General features: G+C 39.6%; 1 protein-coding gene across 1 annotated transcript in view; it reads left to right on the plus strand.

Annotated features, from left to right (window-relative positions):
- Window positions 1-6,563: 6,563 nt before the first annotated feature.
- LOC116878485 (ATP-dependent translocase ABCB1) overlaps window positions 6,564-19,076 on the plus strand; it is a 189,677-nt gene continuing 177,164 nt past the window's right edge. The window contains exons 1-2 of the mRNA XM_032876100.1: window positions 6,564-6,606; window positions 18,551-18,722. Of these exons, the coding sequence (XP_032731991.1) occupies window positions 6,604-6,606; window positions 18,551-18,722 (175 nt within the window). The 5' untranslated portion in view covers window positions 6,564-6,603. The remainder of the gene's footprint in view (window positions 6,607-18,550; window positions 18,723-19,076) is intronic.

A 19,076-nucleotide genomic window follows, 5' to 3' on the forward strand; every position in this document is an offset into this window, starting at 1 on the left:
TCGGAGATTGTTTTATCAACGGTATTAGATGCAATGGCAAAGAAAATTTCTATTATCTACTCGAGACCCATGGAAGTAATTGGGTTTCACTGGAAATTGATGAATATAAATATTTCCATGGATATGGAGCGTTATGCAGACATGTAGAGATATGACTCTATAAATGTGTAGTGTCCCCCATGATCCAGCTGATACGCATTTCTCTCGTGGTTCTTCTACTGAAGAGCAAGAGAAAGGAGAGGACATTCCTCCCGCAAATCCAGCCTGTTTACGTAACTCGTCTTGCAGTCAGCATTAAGGCTAGCACTGCCCAGAGCAAGCCGGAGTGATGAGGCTGATTGGTCGCGCACAGGAGCGCCAGGGTGTGGGCTGTGCGCTCTCGCCTCACTCCCAGGGACGCAGGAAACCCGGGCGCGTTCCAGCAGCAGCTCCTCCCAGCTATCAGAAGCCGAGTCCGTTGTTCGTGTCTGACCGGTCTTTCCTTTACAGTCTCAATTCTTCCAAAATTGACATCTTGGTGGATGGTCCGAAGGAAAGCCCGAGGTAGGGGTGCGCGAAGCTGAGGGCCAGATGGGGACAAGTTCGCAGGAAGGGTCGGGCTCCCCAATTTCCTGAGTTGGGTCCCCGTGGGAGAAGGGCTTCGGCGAGGAGGGAGGGGAAGATTCCTCTTAGCAAGTCCCCCGGGACGCTCTTGGAGCACCCCAGCCCGGCGCGGTCCGGAGAGCGGGTTTTCCAGCCAGCCGCAGGTGCGCGGGACAACATCACCGCCGGGAGAGGAGCCGGGACCGAGACCCCCGGAGGCGTCGGCCAGTCCAGGATACGCCGAAGCCCTCCAGCTGCCGGCGTGGACCATTGTCACCTCCGCCTCCTGCGGGTTCCCCATCTGACCCATGGCCTGTGGTTTCTCCTCAGGTCACAATGGATCCTGAAGGTGGCCGAAATGGAAGAGCAGAGAACTTCTTGAAAATGGGCAAAAAAAGGTAGCCAGTTGTTTCACTTTCATACTGTGCGTGGCTTGAGAAATTTGGGAGATGGATTTCTAGTCTCCAGCTCTGAAATAAAAGAAGATGGCATTTTTAACCTTAAACGCAAATGGTTTTTCTGCAGAAGTTCACTGGCTGAGTGGAGGACAGCGTTTACGCATTCCCACGGCCTTGGCGAGTTTCTTTCTCAGCCTTCCTGCCCCTGACACGCCACTGCTCTCACATCCTTTTCTGTGGTTCATGAACTTTCTGCTTTACGAGCGCTGTTCATGCCCCCGGACATGTGCTGCTTGCGCTCTGCTCCGTGGTCCAGTCTCTTGCTTCCGGTAAAACATAAACATTCTGGTCACAGAAACATTGCATGTTTGTGGCATGGCAGATGGGACAGAAAGCCAAAACCACATGTAGGTGTTAAACGTGGGTTTTTGTTGATGTTGTTGTTGTTTTAAAGGAAATGCATATCTGACACTTGTAGAATAAATTCTGAAAAAAGAAGACTGCAGGACCAAGGAAGCTACTAGCCTCGTGTGTAGTCATTGGTAATGGAACCACATAGGGAAATGTTAAGTAAATTTTGATCACAGTGTCCATACGGGAAATTTTAAACTTTGCTCCATAGGTTCATTCTTAGTTGTAAATTGTAATAATTAAAAAAACTAAAAGAAGTTAGTATATTATTATTAGGAACCAAGCTTTTCAATGTAAAAGAAAAATATAAGTAGGGACAGCAAAGAAGGTTTTAACAACAATATTAAATTTGAACTGTACTTCCGTATGAACTCACAAGTTTTTAAAAATAGTTCACTTTCTATCCACTGAAGGGGACAGTAGCAGTGAGTACACTTATTGCCAGATCTTGGTTTCTGAATACCATTCCTCACTAAATGGAAGCTGTACTCCCTGGAGAAATGGCTAATTACAACCATATATGTTGGGATTGGGGGGAGTACATACAAAAATGAACCTGGACTATCTTGTTGTTCAAAAAGAACACAAGAGCTGGTTTCACTGTACTTGATTGTGAAATACTGTATACAGTATAGTCCATGAATCTTTAATAAAATTCTGAAATGAAGAGGAAAACAAAAAAGTGGGAAAAGGTAGTGAGAATAAAGGAATATTTTTTTGCAGAAAAATGCCAGCTAACTTACTGGAACCTGCATTGTTATCACTGACTCAGGCAAGTGTTGTTATGGATCTCAAACCATTTGGAGAAAAGTTGTATCTAAGAATTATCCCAACTGTTTGCTAGGCAAAAAGAAAGTGAGGATTTTCAGTGGAGAGATTTTTGCAGTTAGCGATCTTAACCTAGTGATCAGATCTAGTATCACTCATAGTGGAGTCCTGTGTTAGTGACAGGACACCACCTAGGAAGTATGTTTGCAAAAACCTTTTGGTCTGAACCCTGTCAAGCTTCTAGACTGATGCTGTCCAATAGAAATATAATGTGAGCCCCATTTATAATTGTTAATTTGCTAGTAGTAACATTAAAAAACTAGAAAAGAAACAAGTGAAATTAATTTTGAAAGTATGTTCTAAAGAAGCTGGAATATCTAAAATATTTCTATATGTAATCAGAATTAATAATACAGTTTACATTCTCTTTTTCATACCAAGTTCTCAAATCATCTGTGCATTTTATACTTACATCCCAATTTGGACTCAGTTTGACACTGACCTATCCAAATGCGGGTCAGTCTACAAGACATCTTAATACTATAAAAAGTCAATGTGGTTGGAGGCAGCAGAAGGACTTCTAGACTTAAAAAAAGAGACTGGGGCGCCTGGGTGGCTCAGTGGGTTAAAGCCTCTGCCTTCGGCTCGGGTCATGATCCCAGGGTCTTGGGATGGAGCCCTACTCTGCGGGAGCCTGCTTCTCTGCTCTGCGGGGAGCCTGCTTCCCCCTCTCTGTGCCTGCCTCTCTGCCTACTTGTGATCTCTGTCTGTCAAATAAATAAAATCTTTTAAAAAAAGAAAAGAGATAAAGAGACAAAACCATCCAATATCATATGTGAACCTCAATTATGTCTAAGTTCAAAATCAGAAAAGGAAAAACCTATAGAAAACATTCTTAGGAAATTTGACAGTAGATTGGATATTAGTTGATATAAAAGTTGCTATTTTCTGAAATGTGAAAATGGTAGGAAAATGTGAAGTGCCACGATGTTTGCAAGTTACTTTCAAATGGCTCAGCAAAATATTAATGATGATAATGTGTACTTACACAGATAAAGAACATATGGTCAAAATGTGAACAATTGTTGAGTCTAGGTGAATTTTGTGTGGGTAGTCATTATCAGTGTTTTTTTTTTCAATTTTTCTATTTGAAAGTTTTCCTAATGAAAATATTCATATACACAAAAAGAAAAAAACCTCTGCATAGTGGAAGGAAGATATTGCTCTTTTTGTTTTTAGGTTGTTTGTTTTGTTTGATACCTTAAAGAACTATGTCCTTAATATACAACCACTTAGGGGGTGCGCCTGGGTGGCTCACTCCTTAAGCATCTGTCTTCGGCTCAGGTCATGATTCCAGGGTCCTGGGATTGGGCTTCACATTGGGCTTCCCTGCTCAGCAGGGAGCCTGCTTCTCCCTCTCCCTCTGCCCCTATTTGTGTTACCTCTCTTGCTGTGTCTTTCTCTGTCAAACAAATAAATAAAATATTTTTAAAAAAATACTCAACCACTTAGAGATATTGGAGTAAGAAGTATTGAGGTTATGTGGAAGGAGATGGTAAAGGAATGTGTTGGAGCCTGCTCATACCTTCATTTTATTATTGCTTCTTACCATGCCTATAGACTTCTTTTAAATACAAAATTGTGGGTTTTTTAGGTGAGAAATTCTTACTAAGCTGTGTTCATTATCACTGATTTTAATTATTCTTGGTATAACCGTATATTTTTCCCTAGTCTTATTGAGATATAATTGACATACAGCACTATGTAAATTTAAGGCATACAGCTTTATGGTGTGACTTATGTATATTGTGAAATGATTATCACACTATGTTTAGTTAACATCTAGCATCTCATACACATACAATAAAAAGAAAAAGTGAAAAAGACTTTTTTCTGCTTGTGATTAGAACTCTTAGGATCTACTCATAACAACTTTCCTATGTATCATATGGCACTGTTGACTGTACTCCTCCTGATGTACTTTACATCCCTGGGACAGCCTTATCTTTGTAACTTTGGATCAAATTCTTCTCGTCTCCACGCCCTGTCAGCCTCTGATAACCACAAATCTGATCTCTTGTTCTGTGAGTTTGTTTTTTTTTTAACTATATGTTCTAATTTGGAATTAAAAAGAAGCATGTGGCTTTGCTAATATGTATATTGGTTGGGTGATAGTATCATTTGGAATCTGTGTATTTCTAAAGGTCTGATAAGAGACTTGCTTTTTATAAGTCCTGTGTTTCAAGCTGATGAGGATAAATTAATGATCTAGTAGGGATGAGAGATCAATGTGGAAATGTATTTCTATATAATGCAGTATCCTAGAAGTCTGAGGTTGTCCTGAATAGTAGCTTAGTGTTTAGGGGACAGGCTTTTCCGTTTAAACTTGGCTTTGTTCCAGCTGTGTGACCTTGGGCAAGTTCCTGAACTCTCTTCACCTGCAGTTTTCTCAGCTCTGACAGAAGGACAAAAATGTGCCTGCCTCACAGAGATTAAGATTAAATGAGAATGTGTATGGGAAGTGTTTACTTAGCCAGTATTTGAAATATTATAAAATTTCCAGAGTAGGAGCAGTTTTAGAGAATGAAAAAATAAATAAAAGGCTTGGAGCTAAAATTCAATTATGTGTGACTGCTTTTTTCCTCTCATCCTGGTTCCAGAGATACTGAAACCATGCTTTATTGGGAATAGGGTGGGACCAATTCTGAAGAGTTATGTTTGTGTATTTTGTGTGTTTTCATGTCCGTCTAACATCACTTTAAAGCCAAATATGGAGTAAGCTGTGGATTTTTTTTTTCCTTTAGAAGTCTCTTCAATTCTTTGACATCGCTTAGCGTAAAGAACAAAGACAAAGATGAATTTACTTTTGAACTTGAAAATCTGTATAAAAATCATGTAATTCTTCTCTGGAATAGTCTTTAGTTTGCACATATGAAAATAAAGAGGCAGAGGTTGCTTTCGGTCAGTTGGCTTTCATGTTCTAGGTGGCTGTTACACAGAGTGGAAAACAGCTTAGAGCTAGAATCATTTGAATCGGTGCTCAAAGTAATAATCAGCCTTCTTATTCCTGAGGACAGCTTTCTGACAGTTTACAGACCATCTTTTTTGATCATAGCTTTTCTAGATTGAATTTATTGCCTTAATGGTACATTTAGGGCTCCAGATTTCCTTTCAGAATTAGATTGACTGATAGAGAATGATTTAATTACCTTTCTTCTTAGGTTAGTTTATGCCCAGCTTCTGATTGCCATCACTCTCCATACGTAGAAAGACTGAGGATAATATGTAGGTAGTATGTAGATAGAATATCTACTGCTAGCATTGCTTAGATGATGATTAAGAGAATTAACTCTGGAGAATATGAATGATTTTCTAATTACAGGTCTTCCTTAACTTAGGTATTTCCCCCAGCCCCATTTTGTTAGTTAAAAATATTGTAAGTTGAAAATGCCTTTCATACACCTAACCTATTGAACATCATAGTTTAGCCTAGCCTACCCTACATGTGCTCAGAACACTTACATTAGCCTATAGTTGGGCAAAATCATCTAACGAAAAGCCCGTTTTGTAACAAAGTGTTGAATATCTCATGTAATTTATTGAATACTATACTGAAAAACAGCATGGTTGTATGGGTACAGAATGATTTTAAGTGTATGGGTTGTTTACCCTTATGATCTCATGGCTGACGGGGAGCTGTCGGTCACTGCTTCTGCCCAGCATCAAGAGAGAGTGCTGTACTGCATATTGCTAGCCCAGGGAAAACATCCAGCTTCCTTACTGGAAGTAGAGTTTCTATTGAATGCATAACCCTTTCTCAGCATCCAAAAGTCAAACCATTGTACATTGGAGACTGTAGAATGAAAACAGTAAGTTCTCTTATGTTCTTATTATTTTTAAAGGTTTTATTCGTTTGAGAGAAAGAGCACAAGCAAGAGGGTGGGGCAGAGGGAGAGGGAGAAGCACACTCCCCATTGAGCAGGCAGCCCAACACAGGGCTTGATTCCAGGACCCCGGGATTATAACCTGAGCCAAAAGCAAATGTTTAACCATCTAAGCCTCCCAAGCATCCTAGTATTATTTTTAATAATTGCAAAAGTTGTATGTCTGTGGATTCATCATAGAAAATTAGGAAATACCAAAGGTGCAAAGAAGAAAATATTTTGATAGAAATCTGAATACCCAGTGATAATCACATATACAGATTTCTAAAATACATGTAAATATTTTTAAACTTCATAAATGGGATCATACTATTAATGTATGTTTTTATGGAATAATATAGATGTGTTTCTTTGTCTTATTTGTTATTAAATATAGGATCTATGTTCATTTGGTCATTTAAAAATCTATGTAATTTTAATAGTTTTGTGTAATCCTATTACTATTTTTCAGTAAAAAAGATGAGAAGAAAGAAAAGAAACCAACTGTCAGTACGTTTGCAATGGTGAGTCTGAATTTACTTAGTGATCAGATTGCTTGGGAAATTTGACTTCTTCCCTAAAAAAGAGATATTTCATCTGGTATAATAATTGTCTTGGAGCATATCTTAATGAAGAGGCGAAATGAATAGGTTTAAGTTAGCTTGTTTTCAGTGGAATGCCAATCATGGCGTATTATGATTGAGCCTCAACAGCCACTCTTCTTGGCCTACATTTCAGTATTCTGCTAATTTTTTTATGTGGCTTGTGGTCTGTTATCTATGCAAGCACTTTTCCTGTGATTGGTCTCAGCCACTAGGTAGAGTGTGGTTCTAACAGGATACAAGTTTCCTTGTCATCAGTGGCTCTCAAATTCTGGCAGGTTTGAGGTCAAAGTCTCAGGCACCAAAAAATAGAAGTTAGCAATGCATTATTTATGACTATGAACCTAGTACCTGTCATCATTTCTCTGTGCTGAATAATAATCTCTAATTTGAAAACCTTATAAAATTCTTCATCTCATTTTCTGGTTGCATGGTCATTGCTTAGAAATTTTTCTTGTGTCAGATTTGGAATAAGACAGGGATTTAAAGCTGTGGTTGGATGATGGTCTCTCTCTACCTGGGTCCTTCTTTTATTCTTTCCCAAGGACCTGTAACACTACTGAACAAACGAAGTCTGGCAGTGAGTGCATACTTTATAATTCAGTCATAACACATCAGATGTTTTTTAAAAGTTGGTGGTGGGGGAGGGGTAGGCTATCTTATAAAGCAGATATTAGCAAATTGACTATAAAATCTTACACGGTCATCTTCTTGCCATAAAGTTGCTCTAGTTATAGTTTCACCTTTTGTCCCATCTCTCCTCTCTTTGGAATATTTTGGGAATGAAACTATATGTTTGGGTCATTCTCAAAAAGACACTCGGCAGGGGGTTGGGGGGGTGCCCGAGTGGTTCAGTAGGTTAAGTGTCTGATTCTTTATTTCAGCTCAGGTTCATGATCTCAGGGCCTTGGGATTGAACCCATGTTGGGCTCCATGCTCAGCTCGGAGTCTGCTTGGGATTCTTTTTCTCCCTCTCCCTCTGCCCCTCCCCTGCTCATGCTTGCCCTCTCTTTTTCTCTAAAATAAATAAATCTTAAAAAAAAAAAAAAGACTACTCAGGTGACCAAGGGGCAGTTTTTGTTTTATACTTCATTCTTATTTATTAAAAGAATCTTTTATGTTAAAAGATTTATATATATATATATATATATATATTTGGTCTATTCCCAAGATTTAATTTCAGTTTTGTCATTTTGAGACCAAAATGTTTCTGTCTTTTGTGGTTTAGTTTTTATTATTTGTAGCTTAAACTAAAAAAAAAGTCTCATTTATGGGGCGCCTGGGTGGCTCAGTAGGTTAAAGCCTCTGCCTTCGGCTCAGGTCATGATCCCAGGGTCCTGGGATCGAGCCCTGCATTGGGCTCTCTGCTTGGCTGGGAGCCTGCTACCCTTCCTCTCTGTCTGCCTGTCTCTCTGCCTACTTGTGATCTCTGTCTGTCAAATAAATAAATAAAATCTTTTTTAAAAAAGTCTCATTTTAGAAAATCTAACAGATCTAGGGATACCTGAGTGGCACAGTCATTAAGCGTCTGCCTTCAGCTCAGGTCGTGATTCCAGGGTCCTGGGATCCAGCCCCACATTGGGCTCCCTGCTCAATGGGGAGCCTGCTTTTCCCTCTCCCACTCCCCCTGCTTGTGTTCCCTCTCTCACTGTCTCTCTCTGTGTCAAATAAAAAAAAAATAAAATCTTTAAAAAAAATAAAATCTAATAAATCTAATATAGAGAGGTAATACTATCGATACAATTTAAGCCACCAAAGAGTAAAAATCTGGAGTTTAAGTGTGAGGGAATAACAGCACATACAATACTATATGCCATGTGTTGTCCTAAGTACATAAAACTCATTTAACTGTTACAACTCCCTTTGAGATACATACTACTATTATTCTAATCTTACAGGTGAAGAAACTGAGTCCAGACATACTATCTTGCCCACTCGGTACACAACAGGGCCAGGATTCAGACCTGTGAAGTTCATGTTCTCAATCACATTGCTCAGGATAGCATACAAGGAATATACTGCAAGCCTTTTGAGGAAGAGTTGTGTTATTTATGTGGCTTTTCCTCATGTCTTTTTCCTGAGGAGCTGACACAGAAAACTGAACTGAACTTGTATGTAAAACTTATAGACATGAGGACACATTCAGAACTTTTCACAGTATAGTGCTGATGTTATCAGCTAAGACAAAAACTCATGTGTCAGGGCCCCCCCCAAGACCCCAGGTTCGATGATTCACTCGGAAGAGAGACACTCAGGACTCAGCATATTGTCCTACTTGTAATAGTCATGGCTAAGATTTATTACAGCAAAAGGATACAAAGCAAAATCAAAAGGGGAAAAGAAAACAGCGAGGCAGAAGTCCAGGAGAAACGAGGCATGAGCTCCCCTGAATCTTTGCCCAGTGGAGTCACACTTAAATTGGGACAACTGTGAAATGCTCTCAGACTAACTCATTAGAAACTCAACACTCAAAATTTGTGCTAGGGGCTGATCATGTAGGCTTGGCATATACCAGAATTCCAGACTCATAGAAGGAAGGCAGGTATTCAGCATAGAACACCTATGCCAAATAATTTGGCCACTTTTATCAGTTAACCCCAACCCCAAATCCAAGTTTTAGATGCCCTCCAAGGGCCAGCCTTGAATACAGGTCTTTCAAAACTGCAAGTCTTCAGCTTACAGTATGAACTTCTACTATGAGACTTTTTGGCAGTCTTGAGAAAGTGATCAAAAAGAGGTAGGTGGTATTCAAGTTTTTCTACAAGCATTTTTAAAAAATACTGGGCCTTGTTTCAACAGAACAAGAAACATAAAAGTAGGATAAAATCTAAGGCAAGTAAGGAAACGGAACAGATGGAAATCAGGACAGGAAAAATACCAGTGGGGCTGTGGTTCCTACACATAGCACTCCTGAAAGATTACACGCTCTTGCCAGAAAGGTGCGGCGGTTTGGACTCTGAACGTTCTACTTCATGTATCTTATTGAAAAACTAATTTTTTTAAATAGATAAGATCTATTACCTATCTAGTGCTTCCTCTGTGCCATGTACTTGTTAAGCACAGTGACCCGATAACCTACGGGATTGCGTTGACCTTACACTAGATGATGAAACAGACTCAGACAAGTTAAGCAATCCACTCACAGTCACAGATTTACGTAGCTAGTAAGAGGGCAGGTCCAGAATTTGCCACAATCTGCTTACTCCAGAGCTAGAGGGTTTTTTTTTTTAAGATTTTATTTATTTATTTGAGACAGAGAGCACGCATGCATGGACAAGCAGTGGGAGGGACAGAGGGAGAGGGAGAAGCTGAATCCCGACTGAGCAGGGAGCCCAACACAGGATCCGAGGACCCTGAGATTATGACCTGAGCTGAAGGCAGTTGCTTAACCCACAGAGCCACCCAAGTACCCATCCAGAGCTAGAGCCTTTAACAACTTGAATCATTTATGATAGTTTATGATCGGTTAAGCTTTTATCTGCCCAGAATCAAAGAGTCTTTTTCTTTATACCATTATCTTCTGGCCACCTGGTCATTCATCACCAGACTCAGGGTCTCCCTTTCCGCTCTCAGAGCTCCTACTATCTTGCATAAGTTTTATGGTGTTTTGGATAATGGCTCCTTGACCTTCACAGGTGCAATCATCTATTTCCCCCCTTCACACCAGCCATCTGCTTGTACACTTACATCCTTTATTGTGTTTTGAAACTGTTGTGCCCCTGGAGTGACCTATTGAAAGAGCAGCTTAAATCAGTTGGCCATCTCCTTTCTTTTCAACCTGCTCACTATTCTCTCTGGATATTTGGCCCATTGCCCCACCATTTTTCCAGCAGCCGCTTCTCTTGCCCAAACTAAAAACATCGTTTTACATGTTATCCAAACAGCATCACGGTCTGCTTTCTTGCTTTCTTTCACCTGATTGTTGTCACACACCTCACAACAGGTATATTCCCAGCCAGAATCCTACCCCTCCTCTTCTCACTGGCTAAGTCAAACCTCTACACTTTTCAAATTTCCCACTTCTCTTCTTCCCCCTTTGGTGGATGAGCTCTTCTTTTATTTCACAAACAGAATATACAAGCCTGTCTCTCCCTGGGTCAGATCCTTCCTCCTTCCCTCCTAAGGTAACAGAGGAAGAATCTGGTTCTTAAAACTAATCACTCATGGGTACCTGAGTGGCTCAGTGGGTTAAGCTGCTGCCTTCAGCTCAGGTCATGATCTCAGGGTCCTGGAATCGAGTCCCGCTTCGGGCTCTCTGCTCAGCAGGGAGCCTGCTTCCCTCCCTCTGTCTCTGCCTGCCTCTCTGTCTACTTGTGATCTCTCTCTGTCAAATAAATAAATAAAATCTTAAAAAAAAAAAAACAACTAATCACTCATGAGGGGTATCTGCGTGACTGTCAGTTAAGCACCTGACTCTTGATTTCAGCTCAGCTCATGATCTCAGGGTCGTGAGATCAAGTCCCATGTCAAGCTCTGCACTGAGTGTGGAGCCTGCTGAAGATTCTTTCCCTCTCACTCTGCCCCTCCCCACCCCCCACACTCTCTCACACTCTCTTAAAAAAAAAAGTAACTCACCCATTTGTACCTTGAGTCCCACATCCTCTGCCTTCTCAAGGACTTTACATTACTATTATTATTATCCTTTCTCTTCTGTATCTACAGTCTCTCCCTCCCTTCTGGGTCTTTCCCGTTGGCATTTACATGGGAGGTGTCTTCAGTTTCCCCAAGAGCATACTTCAAGCCACTCCTCTCTTGCTTGCTTCACACACAGGCCCTGCCTTTACTTGTGTTAGTTTTACTTTGCATTCATTTCTTAACATATTATAACTTGGCTTCTGTTCCTACTGCTCACCAAATTCAGTAGACATGTGTTGATTCCATCTTGACTTTTAAGTAGTGCTTGATCTCTCCACCATGCTCGTCTCGTGGCGTCCATGATGCGATAGTCTGCTGATTTTGCTCTTATCTCTCTTTAAATTTTTTTTAAGATTTTGTTTATTTATTTGACAAAGAGAATGAGCAGGGGGAGGGGCAAAGGGAGAGGGAGAAGCAGGCTCCTCACTGAGCAGGGACACCCCACCCCACCCTGGTGACCCACCCCCTCCCCCGCCAGGATCATTACCTGAGTCAAAGTCAGACATTTAACTGACTGAGCCACCCAGACACTCCTCTCTTATGTCTTTTGTTCTTTTGTCATCTTAGTTGGTGAGGTTAAGGTTCTTTAACCCAGGACTCAGTAATAGAGTGGACGTTTTCATACTTTTTTTTTTTAATTGTGTTATGTTAGTCACCATACAGTACATCATTAGTTTTTGATGTAGTATTCCATGATTTATTGTTTGCATATAATACCCAGCATTCCATGCAAACTGTGGCCTCCTTAATACTCACCACCAGGCTCACCCATCTCCCTACCTCCTCCCTTCTAAAACTCTTGTTTGTTTCCCGGAGTCCATAGTCTCTCATAGTTCATCTCCCACTCCGATTTCTCCTCCTTCACTTTTCCTCTTCTCCTAATGTCCTGCATGCTATTCTTTATGTTCCACAAATAAGTGAAACCATATGATAATTGACTTTCTCTGTTTGACTTATTTCACTTAGCATAATCCCCTTTCACATAGACATTTCCAAATTCATGCAAAACTTTACCTGTTTCAGTTTCATTCCACACAGTTTTAGTATCTTCTATTCATTTTCAGTGGTTTCCTTTACCATTTGTAGTTACTTTTGTTCCTTCATTGAGGAAGTTGGCATGTAATTGCTTCTACTTCTCTCACTTATGCTCTCATCATTCTTCTATTTGAGTAAGCTTAATAATGACTCCTTGGCCTGATGTTCTTTGACCTTTACAGTTCCAGCAGCCTTCACTCCTGCCCTCGTAAATTATACTTGTGAACACGGACCTTGGGTTTATCACCTCGGTGGACTTCCATCTAAGAAGCTATAAACTCAAAGGTGTCAGTCTTCAACTTTTCAGCTTCAATATTTGATTCCTTTTGTCTTTGTTATCCTTTTTGGACTTTGTGTACTTATTTACTATTGCTTTTGTAATAAAGCACCACGAATTTAGTGTCTTCAAACAACACACATTTATTACCTTATAGTTCTGGGACCCGAAGTCTCACTGGGCTAAAATCAAGGTGTCAACAGAGCAGGATCCCTTCTGGAGACTCAAGATAGAATGCTTCCTTCCCCCCTCTCAGTTTCTAGAGACTGCCTGCCCTCCTAGACTTAAGGCCTCTTCCTGCATCCCTCCAACCTCTTCAGTCATCATTTTTCCTGCTGAGTCTGAACGCAACCCACCCCCCACTCCCTCTTATAAGTATCCTTGTTTTTACATTTGGTCCACTTGGATAATTACAGGATCTATAATACAGGCCTATCTCAAGATCCTTAATATCTGTAAAGTCCCTTTTACCATGTAAGGAAACATTCACAGTTTCCTGGGATTAGCATATGGACCTGTTAATGGAGCAGGGGCATTATTCTGCCTACCACACCTGGTCAAGGCTTTGCTCTCTCAGCCACTCTCTATTGCTGGTCCCCTTACTCCATTTCTGCTCTTCTGAAAGCCATTCTATCCATGGTACCCACATAAAATCTTCTCAGTTCCTGCCTTTCCTTTGTATTTAGTTAGGAAGTTTAGAGTAAAACCCAGACTCATTCATCTGGCTGGAAAAGCCCTGTGTAATCTGTCCTCTGGCTCGTCTCTGATCTCATTGCAGAAAAATCTCCTGTACTCTGTCCTTGCCACAGTGATTATTCTGTTTGGTCCTTGAGATACACAGAGCTTTTGTTCACCACAGGACCTTTGCATTTGCTTTTCCTGCCTGAAATGTTCTGTCTCCAGATCATCAAGAAACTAACTATATCCTTCCTGTCATTGAGGTCTTAGCTCAGATGTTGTCTTCTCAGAGAGGCAGTCCCTAACCAGGCAGGCTAAGCCAGCTGACTCTGCTGTCATTGTGGTCTAAGCTCTATGAGGGAGGGAGTTTTTGTATGTTTTCTTTACTAGGTACTTACATACTGAGTGAATATTGAATACATCAATCCCCCCTTTTACTATTTGCATTTGAGTGTATACTTTATGAGGACAGGGAGCTTGTCTTTTTCACTGTTGTTGTGAGTACCTAGAACCAAACATGAGTCTTACTAGTTTCTTAACAAATAATCTTTCGAACGTTGAATGAATGAATAAATTAATGGATTCATTGACTACTTTCTCCAACCCAGGCACCATGGTAAGTCAAGTTAACCATCAAGCCTGCTGAATATTACCTAACCCACTCGCCTTTATGTATCAGCCTTCCTTCTACATAGTTTTGGGTGCAGGCCTCCTCTCTTTCTTATCAATATCTAGCCAAACATCTTACATTTCCTTATATTTAAAGGGCTCTGATTATAATTAGTTTAAGCCTCTGTCTTACATTTTACCTGATGTGTCACAACATTGTTTTCGTTTCCTTCACTGTAAACTACTGAACAGTCGTATTAATTTTTACATTTCCTAAACCTGTAACAGTACCTGCTTATATTATATTGTGTGCCTAATTAAAGTTTATTTCTTATTTTCATCCTCACAACCACCATGTGAGGCTTGCTACCTATATGAATATTTTCCTCATTTTATAAATGTACTGAGGTATTATTAAGAGATTATTTTCCCCAAACTTCCCTTCCTATTAAGTGATAGAACTAGACATTAAACTGAGGCCTTTGTCCTACTCAGTCTTATGTTACTACTTTCCTCAAATCTTCTTATTACTTTGTTTCCAGAAATCAATCTTGCCTCCTGTCACAAATAAACATGAGGTTCTGAGCTCTGTCTGCTTTGTCCTTGTTCTTAGAAACGTGTTTGTATCTGTGCCTACTCTTAGCTTGTTCCTTCTAGCTTGAGATGAAGCTCAAGCTTTGCCTGTTTAAGAACCATTCTCCCTTTACCAAGTTTTATTGTGACGACTTTCAGACATATGGAAAAGTAGAACAATAAAAGTCATGCTCATATACCCATTGTCTGTATCTAACAACTGTTAACATTTTGCCTCCCATTTCACCTGAAATCATAGATTTTGTGATGTTTCTTGCATAGCTGCCTGTTGACACACCTCAAAATTTTTCCTACATGACATTTTCTTATAAAAGATAACACAATGTTCAATTTAGTAAAGCGAGTACTAATTCCTTAATATTATGTAATGTCCAGTTCATGTTCAAATATTTCCTGTTATCTCTGAAAAAAATGTCTTTTACAATTGATTTGTTTAAAAGAGGATCTAGTCAGTGACAACACTTAGATATTGTGTTTTCCAAGTCTAAAAGCTTTCTTGTTCAAAATGACATTGGCATGCTGAAAAGACTATACTGTTTGTCCTGTAGAATGCCTCATCTTCTAGACTCTTTTTATTGCTTTCTTATGGCATCATTTCACTTGTTCTTCTATGGCTTACATTTTTAATATTCTGAAAATTATAAATACATTCACATTACATATTTTGCGGTAAGAAGATTGTGTGGGGGATGCTGTGTGCTTTGTGTCTCATCATATCTGGAAATATCAAATGTCAGAATATTTGACTTCTCTACAATACTAAATTTGATCACTTGGTTAAGGTGATGACATAGTGAACCCTTCCATTGTGAAAGGACTTGTACCCCCTTGAAGCTATGAGTGATGCTGGGGCATCATGGGGATATCTTGTTTACCCATTAGATATAAGATCCACTAATGATCCATCTACTCAAGTTCTTGAAACATTTTTTTTCTTTGTTCTGTAGGATGTTGCCCAATTCAGTTTCCTTCCCGTTTTTTCACCAGTCACCACTGTGACTGATGTACCTGTAAACATGTGTGAGACTTCATTAACTAGTCTGTCCTCGATGTTGCTTTCCTGTCGGGTGTCCATTCTCTTGCTTTTCCTTTTGCCCCGGGATCATCAAAAGGACAGTCAACATGCTGTCTCGATTACTTCATTTTCAAATTATTCTTATCCCCAGTCACCCTTTTTCTCTTCCTGGATGATCTTATCCAGCTTGCATGACTTCTGCTATATATGCTAGTATCATGAAACTGCGTTCCAAACTCAGAATTCCTTCCATGAGCGTTCTCGGATAGCATTTCCAGGATGAGCCATCAAATAGCACAAAAAGAAATTTCCTGTGTCCCTTCCCTCCAACTCTTGTCTCCTCTGGTTTGCCCTCACTCCGTGAAGGGTGCTTCTTTGTCAATCAGCTTTTTATTACTGCTTCTACACCACATACCCCATCTTCTCTGAGCATACTGCTCTGACACCTGTTCTTTTTGGTTGGAACGCCTTCTTTCTTGCTTCTGAACACATGCCAAACTTTCAAGCCTGGGAAGATGAAAAACCTCCTCTGCTGGGCTTTTCCACAAAGGAGGAAATGACCATTCGCTCTGTTTTATGTCTGCTTTACTGCATATACTACGCTGTCTTAGAGTGCAGTATATATATTGCATATACTTCTTTGCTTGGCCTTCCTTCTCCTTTTTAAGCACTTTGACAGGAAGACTTACACCGTTGGTATTTATCTGTCTTTTATTAGTCATTGGGTAGGCATTGAGTAAATATTTATATTCATGGCCTGCTTGTTTTTATTATGGTCAGTGACTCGTTTTGGTAGTAAAAGATCCTATGGGAGTGGTGATGAGAGAAATCTTTGTATATCAACTATTTCTCTTCCTCTACTAAGGAATATGATATTTTATCCACTTTAAAGGAGGCTCTAAGAGAAAATAAATGGCTTCCGTCCATCTCTTTCTCCTTATTTATGTGTTTTTTAAAAAAATTATTTATTTATTTGAGAGAAAGAGAGACAGGGTGAGAGAGAGCATGAGAGGGGAGAAGGTCAGAGGGAGAAGCAGACTCCCATGGAGCTGGGAGCCCAGTGTGGGACTCTATCCCAGGACTCTGGGATCATGACCTGAGCTGAAGACAGTCAGTCGCCTAACCAAGGCACCCCTTATTTATGTTTTTTTGAAGAGGTGGATGAATGCTTAGTTAAGACAAAGTAAATAATGACAAAATTTAGCCTGTGTTTCAATGAAATATGAAAGAAGTGCCAAAAAAACACATTTTCCCTGTTTTAATTTATAAAGAAGAGGATGTTATTGATTATGGATATGTCATTAACTCAAATTTGAGCTTGCTTTATTACATTTCTAAGAGCTAGAAATGTTTTTTAAAATATTTATTTATTTAAGAGATAGAAAGAGAGAGGCCTTTGTGCTCTGCCTCTGTTGAGGTAGAGGTTGAGAATCTTCACGCAATGCAGGGCTCAATCTCAAAACCCATGAGATCATGACCTGATCTGAAACCAAGAGTCAAATGCTTAACTGACTGAGTCACCCAGGTGTCCCTAGAAAAAGTTTGAATGCAAAGACCTAAGTATATATTAGATATTCTTCTTCCACCAAACTTGAATTTTTGCTAATTTTTTAAAAAAGATTTATTTATTTATTTGAAAGAGAGAGAAAATATGTGGGAGAGGAAGAGGGAGAGAATCTTCAAACAGACTCCACACTGAGCACGGAGTCTGACACAGGGCTTGATCTCACGATCCTGAGATCATGATCTGAACCAAAACCAAGAGTTGAACACTTAACCAATCCACCTAGGCACCCTGAATTTTTGCTAATTTTAAAGCTCAGCTTTATGAATGCTTTCTTACTTCATGAACTGCTGGTCACTACTGCTCTTTATTTCTCCACTTGTCAATTCTGTATGTATTCCTAGTTGTTACTACTGTAAGTTCCTTTTTAGCTAACTTTAAGATTGGCTTCTGTCTCCTTGTCTCAAATCTTTCTGCTGTTGTGTCTTTTATGTTGCCTGATCTTGATCTTTGTTTTGGTTTAGGTTCCCTGCCTAGACCTATGATTCTTTTTTTATCCGCTTTCCTCCCTAGATTACAAACCTGCTGACTCTACCTCATGCATCCACAGGACAATCCCCTGCATTGGGATTTATCCACAGACTCCCACAGAATGCTTCATCTGTCTGTTTTCTTTCATTTGGTTGTGTTTCAGTCCTTAACTAGTTCCTTGAATAATACAGCAGAAGTATTGATTTCTTCTCAAGTGGATTGCCACAGAGCCTTGAGCTCATTCCCCTTACTGTCTGTTCTCATCACTTTCTGGATCCAGAGAAGTCTGTCTTTATTTTTGACCTGCCTATGATTAAAGACATTATGCACATCTACATTGGTCAGGCATTATGTCCATATTCTACCTTTTAAGGAAATCTCTTTTTGGGAAGAATGCATATAACGGATTCTTCCTTTCTCCTTCCTTCTTACTATTGAGGCCTGATTGCATTCAGATAAATTTACCTTCATACTAATTTCATTATGCGGCAGATCTTTTACTCAAGCAATTTTCATAAAGCAGCAAAATACTTCCTTAGTGGTGGCCTCAGAGGGGACTTTGACAGTCAAAATTTTTCTTGGTTAAAAAAAAATTTTGAGATGAAAAGTGGTTTCTACCCTTGGAAATCAGAAGAACAAATACATATTTTTATAGTTGTACCTTTAAAGACTTTTACAGTTTTCCAGAATGTCCCATCCCTCTCGTCAAACCTCATATATAAGAAAAGAAGACAAACTGAGTCCAATATGAAGAAGTAGGTCAGAACTCAATAGAAGAGTCAAATGCCCATTTAGAATTAGGCTATTATAATTGTTCAGGTTGGACCAGGATGGTAGTATTAGTAGAAATGAGATTGTTAGGATTGTTAGAAATGAGAAATGTTAGGATTTTGGATGTATTTGGAAAGTAGAGCAAACTATCCATAAAACTGTGCTAATTGTTCCTCTTCTTTACATTTCCCTTTTTTTTTTTTTTTTTTTTTTTTAGTTTCGCTACTCAAATTGGCTTGATAAGTTGTATATGTTGGTGGGGACAATGGCTGCCATCATCCATGGATCTGCACTCCCCCTCATGATGCTGGTGTTTGGAGACATGACAGATAGCTTTGCAAATGCAGGAATTTCAGGAAACATAACTTTCATAAACACAATTAATGGAAGTAAGTATTATTTGCAGCACTGATTTTATTGGAAACTTAAAAATCTGTCACTTAGAAACAATGTTTAGCTCTTAGTAAATATACTAGTGGGTTTACCTGTGTGGAAGTTGGAGGGATCTGAGCTACAATTCCTATTGGTAGTTGGTACCAATTGGTAGTTTGAGAAGATAATATTCACAAGCATCAAAATCCACGTTGGAAGTGCTGGCAGAGATATGTAGAGAAAGATAGCTCTGTTAAGTCAGAAAAATCCCAGGAAGTTTCAGGAAGAGGTAAAAAACAAAACAAAACAAAACAAAAAAAACACCTAATCTAGACATCAAATGATAAGTAGGAATCAGTCATGAGATTCTT

This window comes from Lontra canadensis, unplaced genomic scaffold, assembly GCF_010015895.1.
Source record: "Lontra canadensis isolate GAN:19392208 unplaced genomic scaffold, GSC_riverotter_1.0 scaffold2, whole genome shotgun sequence".
Classification (NCBI taxonomy): Eukaryota; Metazoa; Chordata; class Mammalia; order Carnivora; family Mustelidae; genus Lontra; species Lontra canadensis.